Below are 12,762 nucleotides of genomic sequence, written 5' to 3'. Positions count from 1 at the left end.
TACTGAGTGTAAATAATGTGGTGTGCTGCCAATTTTGTTACTATTAACTAAAACTAAAACTATTAAAAATCATTTTTGTTAATTAAAATAAAGCTGAAATAAAATAAAAAATATGAAAATTTTGAAATTAAATTAAAATTATGTTGTCATTTTAGTACTTGAACTTATTTTATTTCAGTTAGGTGCAAAGGAACTAACTGAAATACAATAAGTTCAAGTATTAAAAAGACATAAATAAAGCTAAATAAAAAAATAATAAAATGACCAAGGCACATAACATTAAAATTAACTAACTTAATTAAAATAAAAACTGAAAATACAAAAACAAAAGCCAAAAATAGTAATAAATACTATATTCATTACTAATTATAATTTTTTTCTCTGATCTTTACCCTGCAAAAACAACAAAAAATAATACTAAAATACATACAAATAAAAATGTAACAGTGGCGCAAATCACGTTTATATATATATATATATATATATATATATATATATATATATATATATTATATATATGGGATATCTTAAAGGTTCAGAAGTTACTTTATAAAATTATGAAAAAATAAAATAAAAAGTAATTTACAGTTTCCAGATTTTCTGACAAAAAAAAAATTCAAATTCAGATTTTCTGGCACTGTTTCCTGAAAATAAGCCATCATTTTTTGAAAGTGGGAAGGACATGTCCCCTCCAGGTATTGTCACTGTTACATCCCTGATTCTGGTGGAAATAAGACATTTCTTAGGGCAAATTTCAGCACATTTTCAGCATCCACCCTTCCCAATGTGATACTGTAGAGTTGAGAAGAGAGGACGGGGGATGTGAGGCTTCTGGCCAGTGAGAGGAAGAGGGAAATAGAGAGGGATGAACAGATGGATGAGTGATCCCGCTGGGGTGTGTCATTCATCACTGTCACCCGTAAAAGAAGGTGCATGAAAGATGACCGAACAGAGCGGCAGAAAGGGAGAGAGAATGAAAGATGAGCAGAAGGACAGCAGAGGAGGGAGTGATTTAAGCATATACTTTTCATATGTGTTGAAGGGGGCTGTGAGTGAGTAAACTGAGGCTCATCTAAATTTACAGCGCTCTGAATGTGGTGAAAAGCGAGCTGGGTGTGTGTACGGTGTGTTGGATTTACCTGTGGGTGACAGCAGGGCTGGAGACAGAAGGCTGTTTGCTCTGTGGTGGAGGATTCTGGGGCTGTCTTGCACACTGGCCCCATAGGAACGCTTTGGTGGGCGGCCTGGACGAGAGCTGTGGAGGGCGTAAACAGACATTAGCAAATTTGCGCCCATCATTAAGGACAACGGGAACAGACAATGGAGAGGATGTCTCAGAGAACCAGTGTAGAAAAACAGAAACACAATAAAAGCAAATAATAGAAAAGTACGTTTTACGTAATGTGAACAAAAACTAGAAAAATAACACTTTAAAATGACATTATAGCAACAAGTTTGACAGGAAACACAAATTTTCTAGCATTCCAAACTTACATAACATATTGACAAATTTAGCAAATTTCCAACAAATTTAGCAATATTCCAAGAAAATATTTCACCTTTCTTATTATCAATGTTCAAAGCTGCTAGCTATATATATATATATATATATATATATATATATATATATATATATATATATATATATATATATATATATTATAAAATTAACTAATTGAAACAAAAACTGAAAATATAAAAACAAAAGCCAAAAATAGTAATAAATACTATGTTAATTACTAATTAGAAATTTTTCTCTGATCTTTACCCTGCAACAACATAAAAAAATAATACTAAAATACATATAAATAAAAATGTAACAGTGGCGCAAATCATGTTTATGCATATATATATATATATATATATATATATATATATATATATATATATATATATATATATGGGATTTCTTAAAGGTTCAGCAGTTACTTTATCAAATAAAAAAATAAAAAAGTAATTTACAGTTTCCAAATTTAGCAATAATTCAAGTAATTCAAGAAAATATTTCACCTTTCTTATTATTATCATCAATGTTCAAAGCTGCTATATTATATTAATTATAAATTATTATATATATATATATATATATATATATATATATATATATATATATATATATATATATATATATATATATATATATACATTTTTTTGGGGGAAAATGTGATACATTCAGAAAAAGTCAAAAAGAACAGTTCAAATGCAAATTAATGCATCCATGCTAAATAAAAGTATTTATGTATTTTAAATCACATTGGCCTCAAACTTTTAAACAGTATATTCAAATAACATAAATATGAGACTGTTTTATGAATGTTAGTGGTCAACAATTTAAAAGTAAGTCACACAAGAGAGCCCTTTCAGCAAATCACATAGATATTTCAAATGATTTTATAGCGTATCAGAGCCTACTGAGCATATATGAGGTGAACATACTGAGGTTTCAGCCTTCTAACTTCTAACTGGAAAGGCGTTATAAAGGTCAAAGCAAGAAAATCATTCTGAAGGTTCAGATTCAGACTGTTCAGTAAGCTTCAAAAGGGATGCTTTTGCTTTTCCCATAAGTTTTTCCCCTAAAGTAGTTTTAACATTGCACTTTGTCTGTCACCTGCCAAACTTGGGATATGAACTATCCTCTATAAATCAACAAACTGCTGATTAAATAAAGATGGACAAACCCCTCCAAATTCAGATGAAATAACCGATACAGGAGGAGAAAGAGTGAGGACAGCCGGTAGCTTTTCTTGCCAGTCTTGCTTTTGTTTATAACTCCAAAGGTTCATCTCAGGGGTAGAGGCACAATCTTTGAGCAGTCAAAGGTTAAAAGACACTGAGGGGCCTTTAAACAGAGGCATGTGACTGACAGAGAAACAGACTGAGTTTAACATCCCTTGATTTATGCGGCAGTGGTAGTCGATGACAAGTCTGTGATCTCTCCTCTGATAGAGCAACAATCATGAACCCATATGTGAATAACAAGAGAATGACATTGACGTACAGTGAGCTAGAATGAACCAGTGGCATTTTTATTTTTTTCATTATCATATCCCCCAAATATTATGATTGAGGTAAACCAAGCTTAAAATGTTAGTCAAGGTTTATTTATTTATTTATTTTTTAATAACATTTGCTTTTGCTGTTTTTTTTTTTTCTTTATTCAGACAGTACAGCACAGAGCAAACCAATCTCATGAAAAAAATTTAACTATTTTTCGCTTTGGCGAATTGGTTGCTAATTGGCTTAAATTTGTATAATAATTTTCTAGAAAAATAAGTAAGAATGAAGATCCACTCCTAACCCTAACACTGTAAAAACTAACAGATGAAATAATAGTAAGAAAAATCTAACTTAATGAAATGGAACCGTTTACTGCCTTTAGACAAAATATATTGGTAACGCTTTACAATAAGGTTCATTAGTTAAACATTAATTAATGTATTAACTAACATGAACTAACCATGAGCAATACATTTGTTACTGTATTCACTAATCTTTGTTAATGTTAGTTAATGAAAATACAGTTGTTCATTGTTCATGTTAGTTCACAGTGTTTTAACTAATGTTGACAAGATCTTAATAATGTATTAGTAAATGATGAAATTAACATTAACAAAGATTAATAAATGCTGTAGAACTGCATATCATTATTAGCTCATGTTAACTAATGTAGTTAACTAATGAACCTTATTGTAAAGTGTTACCAATATATTTTTAAATATAAAAGTCTGTTTTGTTGAGAATCCTATTTAATACATCAGGCTTTTTTGGCTTACACATGAGAATATGGAGCTCACACTTGAGGAGGGGGAAAAAAAACACCCCAGACTGAGCCAAAATATGCAATTAGGTGCAGTTGATGATATTTATACTTATTTATACTATTATTAAAAAAAAAAAAAAAAAGATAACTTGTAATGTAAATCAAATTTTTATAACAGTTTAGCAGACTATACATAAAATGCATAGAAAAAAAAGTTGTTACTCTATATCTCCCAACAATATGTCTTAGTAAGATTGTATGTAAACACTTTATGATCAAAGCTTTTTAGTTTTTATTGTGGGGGACAAAACATGCAATGCAATGATTGAGATTTACAAATAAATGTTCCTCATAAGCCTTATATATCATATCCATATTCACATTTTAATTAACATGATTATCCATAGTACATAATTAAAATAAATAAATAAATAAACCTGTTGTTTCAGTGCAGTTAGTGTTCATCAAGTGTTTAAAAACTGATTAAACATTCTGTTTTTAAAGTTTAAAATAGTGCTACACCTTATTACAAAATTAATGACTTAACCATAAAAAATATTTTAGAATTAATAAACTCCAAATTAATAACACTCCAAATAACAAATAAACCCACTTATTTAAAAAAAAAAAAAAAAACAATGCTCTAAATTACAAATGATAAGAATTTTACCGGTGAAACTTTAATATTTTTCAACTTTTTTTACTGTAGAACCAGAATCGTCAAGCACTTGACACGAAAGAATAAAAAAAACATTGTATCTCGATTGATCTGCCACCTATTAATCTATAAGACTGATATTTTTGCAACTACATCTTTAATACATCTATATGTAAATTACTTCCCCATATCAGCATAGTTCTGTTCTGTCATTCTGTTCTGCTGTCGCTCACGTCGCAACACATAAAAGCTGTCTACACTGCACGCAACAAAGCACCCATTGCAAAGCATTTGTCCTTCATGTCAGTATGTCATAAATAGAAGGAGGCATCAGTTTACTGTCTGAGATTTGTCGCTCGCATCGCTCGCGTCCGGCGTAGACGCGGTCTAAGGTAATCTGAGTGATGTTTGGTACGTTGCTATGCAGTTGCCGGGGATTCTGAGTGGATGTTAGGGTGTTGCTAATAGACCCTTTTCACATGACGTCACACAGCTTCCGTTAGGACTCGAAGCAGTGTATCCTCACTTCCGTCAGCATAGTGGAATACTAGCGCGACTCGAATGAAGTGCACTCAATATTTGTACATATGCCACAAATGTGGTTAAAGGATGACTGTAGTCGCCCAATTTCATGTAAATTCAAGGTGAGGTATTTGGCAGCCGCAGATCTAAAAAAAAAAAACTTACCGATCGGCGCGATTTGCTGCTTAAAGTCGGAGGAGTTGAATACGTACTGAAGCCATACATACACTTTGCTGTCTTTATTGCAGATGAAGCTGTTTATATATATTTGTGAAATAAACGCATGTTTCCAACATTTACGTGCAGTAAAAAACTATTAATTCAAACCTTAATGCACTAACTTATTTCAGTGCCTACTACAGGCCTATGTACAATGAAGATCAACATAAGCTTATTTTTTAAAATATCAAAGTCTATTTTTATACTTATATTTCGATAAATATGGCATACATAATAATACAAATTGTGTTTAATATAATACTATTTCTACATGAAGACTGTTAATGTTGTAAAAACTGACTCATGTACATGGCATTTTTACCATAGTAAAAAAAACATTGTCATTCGTCTCTTTATTGCAGAACAAGATCGTCGCATACAAAAATATATATAGAGGATTTACAACAGTACTCATTGTTATAGCAGCAAATGAACAAAATACAATTTTTTCTCCAGGGAATAACATTAAATGAACACATAGGCTACTTCCGTTTTGTATTTTCAATACACTTATTACAAATTATTCAATCTTAATATATTGCAGCAGTTCAGTTTAAACTGGTATGATGTAAAATTATCTAAAATCTTAACACCATTAATTCTTCGGAGTATTAAATGTGGACGTGTTACTTCCAGATGTCCATTATTTGTAAATAAATCTCACAAGAACAATATGCATCATCATATAGCCTACCAATTTCTAAAAATAAAGATTTTTTTAAAGACAATATTCTTGTTATTCCAAATAGGCTAACAGATTTGTGTGGACACACAATCGTTGTGATAAAACTCAATTCAATGACAACATTGCTAAAGTTTCTGCTCGTGGAAACCCTAACCAAGGCAGTTACAGAAAGGAAATAATAAATATCATTACCAGAAGAAGCCGACTGTGTAAATCCTTGACATAAACCGTTCGCATTTAAAGTTATTAAAGCATTTTCCAGAGAAGTCGCCGGCGCGAAGGTAAGACGGAACAACTGATACACTGCTTTGCGGATAGGCGGAAGTTAACTGACGTCATTGTGAAAAGGGTCTATAGGCGGTTGTTTACTGCCATAAGTCTCTATATGGCTTGGGTCCCTCCTTAAAATGTAAATCTATGGGATCGTTTATCCTTTTTATCACTTTCTCCTCAAGCTCTCCTCAACAAGCCACACAATTTGCAGAATTATTCATGACTGTAGCGTAAACAGTGCAGGGTGAGTTATACACTGAAATGTAATACTTTTGTGTTTCAAAAGAGCAAGGAAAATCCTGTTTTCTCTGATATGGCCCTTTTGAAATCTCTGAGTATTAACACAGGCTCAGCAGCAGTTTAGATTTTAAACAGAGTAAATTTAATAAGGCAATGTGATTTTGAAACAATAAGGATTGTGTATGCTTTTTTGCACGCTTAATTAGTTTGATGCCTAAAAGAGCCACAGATGAATTCCAACAGAGAGAAAGAAAGAAGAGGGGAAAAAAGCATTTCCACGGCAGTTCAGCTGCTCATATCTCTCTTTTCATCCTGGTGTGTAATGTTTATACATCCACTAACCCGCTGTGTCAGCCTAACAGGAATGTGTGCAGTGTGTGTGGGACGGTGTGTTGATGTACGGGGGTGTGAATGGTTTCCTCTTTCTTAAAAGCACAGACAAAAGGAAGAACGCTGTTTACAAAGCTTACAGTAATACAGCTCTTGGAGACGCTCATTCATTGATCTCTTGATACCACTTCTCTCTACCTCTCTTTCTCTCGCTCTATCTTTCTGTGCGCACACACACGGAAACACAAAAAAAGCTAATCCAGATCTACTGACAACAGCTCTTTTGTTCTGTATTATCAGAGAGAAAAGAATCCCTCTCTTTTAGGGAACGACAGGATGAGCCGCTGATGGAAGCGATGCAGTCATGCAGAGGTCACTAGCAAGCACAAACTCTCATAAAAATGACTGAAGCACCGATCGGAGGGACTGGAAACACACTGCCTAAACCAGCCAGTCATGCCAGCATCATGGCATCAGATTAGACTGCATTTCTGTAGCTCAACAGGTAAAGCAAGATGCAAGAAATGCCAAGGTCATAGGTTTGATTCACAGCAAACAAAAAGAGTGTATGTGTAATCGTACACTGGTTATAATTAATCAGCAGACTATAATGCTGGGTTAAAAACAACCCAAGTTGGGTTGAAAATAGACAAACCCAGCGATTGGGTTGTTTTAACCAAGCAGTTGGGTTAAATGTTTGCCCAACGTGCTGGGCAGTTTTATTTAACCCAACTACTGCTTAAAATGAACCCAAAAATAGGTTGGAAATTAAAAATCAGACACAAAATTACCAGAGGCAACAATAATAATCAAAATGTGAAGGTTTATTAATAAGCAATTTAATAAATGTTTATTGTTCAATTATTATTCATTAAACCTATTTAATGTTTATTTATTAAAGGGGACCTATTATGCCCCTTTTCACTAGATGTAATATCTGGGCGTCCCCACAATGTGTCGTGAAGTTTCAGCTTAAAATATCACACAGATCATTTATTATAGCTTGTCAAATTTGCCCCTATTTGGGTGTGAGCAAAAACACGCCATTTATGTGTGTGTCCCTTTAAATGCAAATGAGCTGCTGCTCCCAGCCCCCTTTCCAGAAGAGGGTGGAGCTTTAAAAGCTCACGCTTCGGTTGCTCAACAACAAAGCTGGAGAATCTCACACAGCCAAAATGACGATCATCAGTAACGGTGTTCAGCCTTACATTGGTCAAACTGGAGTCGGACACTGATGGAGAGACTCAGAAAGAAGTTACAACTTTCAGAATGCATCTGGATGTTTCTGAATGGTTAGTGTATAAATTTATGTAGTTGCTGTGGAGTCGATTCAACTCATCGACTAGCATGTGCTGTCATGTTAATCTTTTGTGCAAATCCAGCATTGAATTGACCCTCATTTGTGAAGCAGTCCGGCGTAAAATGACGTCATGGCAACAACACTCTACTACAACAACTCTTCCTCTTCTCTAAAGCAGCCCAACATGGCTTCACCCCCTTTGTTGTGTGTTCCCGGGGGTAGAGTTTATGTAAATTTTGGGGTTTGTGATATCACCAACCCAGGAAGAAGCTTGTTATAGTCCCCACCAGCCGCTTGTTGTAGTCCTTAAAATCTCTGCAAAAGAAAATATCTCCCTTTGCATTGAACTTTGAGCATTGTAACTTTGCAGATGTTGTTTATGCACAAACAGCAACATTACACACTAACGTAAAGTTAAAAAGTGAAGTCATAATCAAGTACCCCTTTAAACATATTAATACATGTTAATTTCCAACATATTTTGGGATCATTTTAAGAAAGCAATGCAGTAATTTTTAAACAATAGTTGAGTTAAATAAAACTACCCAGCAGGTCAGGCAAACATTTGACCCAACTGCTGGGTTAAAACAACCCAATTGCTTGGTTTGTCCATTTTCAACCCAACTTGGGTTGTTTTTAACCCAGCATTTTTTAGTGTATGTTACAATATAACAAATGTATTATATATATACACACATACACATATATATGATATTTATTTATCATATATATTATTTAGTTAACATTATATTTGATTAAAATATGTGCACTCTACTAATTCTGATCCCAAAGCAACGGTGTGTTTTTAGAAATCACAATTTAAGTAATGATTTCCATTGCAAATGGAAGAAAAAAAAAACCTGTACATCTTGATTAAAATATATAATTATCTAAAAAAGCTGAGTTTTAGTATTTAGTATTTCCGTAAAATAATATAAAATGTAAAACAATGTGACTACATAAATGATTTTTTGGGATTTGTTTTCACATATTAACTACATAACTTAATATGTGAAAACAAATCCCAAAAAATTATTTACTGTGTGGTATTGACATCTATTCTATTTATTTATCATTATTTATTTTAAAAGACACTGTGAATTTTCTTCGTGATACTATATATACATAATGTTTAATTTGTTCGTATGTAGTTTTGTTTGTGAAGCCAAAGACAAATTTCCATAGTAGTGGACAATAAAGTATTATCTAATCTAATGTAATCTAAACATGCTCGCTCACATGCATACAGGGCTATTGTATGAGACCTTGATGATATTTGCTGTATCAGAGAACACTAAAATAACTCTTTATTTATTGATGTTTTACTCTAGAGTGTATTACATTTTATCAAAGACACCCCCCCCCCCACACACACACACCAAACTCTGCATAAAACATATATCAGACCACACCCAGGAGCCTGTTACTATGGAAACCTCTTCTCAATCAATACTCTGTCATCGGCTATGATTGGTGGCAGATGGAGGACAAGGGAGGATTCCCCCAGAGATCAAAGACATATTATTAAAGCACAGGCGCACACACACACACACACAGATTTGTTTTACCATCAAAGTGAGGACATTCCATAGGCGTAATGGTTTTTATACTGTACAAACTGTACATTTATCCACCTACACTACCCCTACCCCTAAACCTACCCATCACAGAAAACATTCTGCATTTTTACATTTTTAATAAAACATTGTTTAGTATGATTTTAAAGCTATTTTAAATATGAGGACTCATGAAATGTCCTCATATTTCATGTTTACGTCGTAATACCAGTGTAATACCCATGTCATTATACAAATTTTTGTCCTCATAAATCACAAAAACGCACAGACACAGACACACACACAGACACACACACACACACACACACACACACACACACACACACACACACACACACACACACACACACACACAGGCAGAGGGTAGCTCTACTATTTATTGCCATGATAGATATCAAACAGCTGTCATAACCGTTGACCACAGGTCTCACTGCAGTTCCTCTTTACATTCATAAATGTTCACTAACAATAACGGTAAGGGTGGAATCACGTGGAAACATGGCATGCAAATGGGTTACACTTCACCCCAAAGTTATAAGAAAGAAAAAAAAACGTAGTGTTTTTTTCTTCTGTTGAACACAAAAGAAGTTATTTTAAAGAATGTTGTTAACCTGACAGTTGACGGTAGCCATTGACATCGATAGTATTTTTTATGTCAGTGGCTACCGTCAACTATTTGATTACCAAGATTCTTTAAAATATCTTCTGTGTTTAACAGAAGAAAGAAACTCATACAGGTTTGGGACAACATGAGGGTGAGTAAATGATGATTTTTGGGTGAACTAACCCTTTAAATACACAGAAGGAATGATCAATAGAACAGGGAACAGGTGCAGAACTAATTAGAAACCATAGTAACAAATGAGAACTCAAGCAAAGACAATGACAATAAACTAAACAAGACATGATCATGACAATTATTTAATGTATTGTAGTAAAAAAATTATTTTGATATTTTATTGCAAATATTTTTAAGTGCCTGCACCTTCCACTTAATTATCATGCAAATAATGTCAATGAAAAAAAAAGTCCCCCCTTTTTTTTCCTTTAAAAACTTTTTATTCATGCCTTAACCCTTAAATGCATACCTCGGGTCTTTAGTGACCCAGGACGTCATTTACTACCCTCCTCCTTGTTCATTTTTTAAAGTTAGACATCAACCTAACCCTAACAAGAAAAAAATCATAAAATTATAAAAGAATGTCTATTTTTGTATTCATTCTTTGTAAAAATTGTATAGGGTCGCAAACGACCCGAGGTGTGTATGAGTGTACGTATATTTTTTCTGCACAACAATAATTGAATCTTAGATGACGGAATAAGTGCAATTCACCTTTATTCCACAAGGTGGCAATGTCTGATACACAATGCTGAAGTGACGACTCATTTAGACAGAAAACGAAATAATAAGAGAAACATGAATAGCTCAGCGATTTACTGCAGAGCAAGTACTGAACGCAATCAAATATGACTGTAACTGTCACTGGATGGATCTGATGAAGCTGTTAGTGATCAAAATATTGATTTTGAAGATGTTGAAAATTATATCGTTTTGAGAATACGTTTGAGATCGTGAATGAGCTCATATTTGTGACCTCAAATATAAAACTAGCCTATTATTTGCTGAATTTACTGGGAAATGAGCTCTGACGAGGACAGTGATGATGGCATAAAACATCTGCTCAAACTGAGCCCTTTCAAGCTCTAAAAGTTAACAAAATATGATTTATTTTATTCTTCTGTAATTGTTACTCTAATATCAGAGGAGTTTTATATTATCGCGACAGGTAGAGATCCTTCCGTGTTAGATATAGATACGGGTCGATAAAGACCCGAATATGTAAGAATGATTGGCGAAACAGTCATGCATTTAAGGGTTAAAATAGCTTGAATGTAACTCTTCAGCCTTGCCTCATTTAGTATACACGGATCTATGAATATGCTATTTAGCCCCGCCTCCACTCTCTCGCACGAGCTCAGAGATCCACTCAGTCAACTTACTGAGGTAAACTCTGCATAATGGTATCGCTTTTTACAACGTCGGACACATAACAGTAATTAATATGATTAGCCTTTTGCTTACCTACGTTATCAAACAGCTAATAATGTGTTGCTAATGTTAAACAAACCATGTTCACATTTGTGAGTCAGATAGCTGCCTTCTAAAATCAGTATCCTTAGAAACGCTTTGAACACTTTAGAACGTCAGTGGAAAAAGGCATATAGTTCATCATAACATCGTAATATACATCATACACCTGCTATATTGCTATATTTCTACCTGATTTTTCATATCAACAGAAAAAATATACCGGGATAACCTTCTTGAGACTCTCCTGCTTCAGAGAGGCCATAGTTAATGATATGCTAAAGCCCGCTGGCACGTTTGACGTGATTGGTCACAAGATGAAGTCAGAAACATCAGCGATTTCAAACCATGTTTTTTTAAACCATCTTTAGATCACTGCAGTTTTAAAGAGAAAATACTCAGCAATGGTGTCGACTTATGAATTTGCACATGGTTTGTCTTAAAGCATATTAAAAACACCACATAGACATATAATCAACATTAAAAACGTGATTTTCACCACAGGGGGACTTTAAGAATTTCACAGTTTTTTCTTTTTCTTTGATTTTGGGGTGAAATGTGAATAGGTTTTGTGATATTCAACCATTAAGATTACCAATCTCAACCGATACAAAATATCTCTCCACATTACTGTACACATTACAGATATATTTACAAGAATAGAACATTTAACACTTCGATACAATCAATATGTTTTACTGCATAGCACACCTGAATTGAAATGCTTTGAAAAGACAGAGCATCTGTTCCTTTGTGTGTTTTTTCTACTATGATGTCATAGTAAGCTCTGGAGGGAATCCCTCCCTCCCTTTATTGATTGGTCAAGGTTGTCTTCTTTACTTTCTTTCTTTTCATTTGAGCTAGGTATTGAATTTATGTAGCCCTTTGCCTCTTTTTCTCACTACTATCAAGTATGATAATAAGGACAGACAAGCAGCACACACATAAATAAACACACTCTCTCTCTCTCTCACACACACACACACACACAAGCTTAATCACACATTCACACACCCATTTATACACACATACACAATGACATCTATTGACTTTCTTCTGAGAAATACAATAGCTCCATCTTTCTCTGGCTGGTTTTGTGTGGACCACAG

The 12,762-nt window shown here is 33.7% G+C and overlaps 1 protein-coding gene across 1 annotated transcript in view; it reads right to left on the bottom strand.

The window, feature by feature from the left end:
* Positions 1-12,762, bottom strand: part of dachb (dachshund b) — a 59,066-nt gene that overhangs the window by 30,772 nt on the left and 15,532 nt on the right. Inside the window, exon 2 of the mRNA XM_048197869.1 lies at positions 1,140-1,255. Coding sequence (XP_048053826.1) covers positions 1,140-1,255 — 116 coding nt within the window. The remainder of the gene's footprint in view (positions 1-1,139; positions 1,256-12,762) is intronic.

The sequence above is a fragment of the Megalobrama amblycephala genome, linkage group LG7 (assembly GCF_018812025.1).
Source record: "Megalobrama amblycephala isolate DHTTF-2021 linkage group LG7, ASM1881202v1, whole genome shotgun sequence".
Classification (NCBI taxonomy): Eukaryota; Metazoa; Chordata; class Actinopteri; order Cypriniformes; family Xenocyprididae; genus Megalobrama; species Megalobrama amblycephala.
The sequence above is the reverse complement of the archived record's forward strand: the minus strand, read 5'-3'. Positions and strand labels throughout refer to the sequence as shown.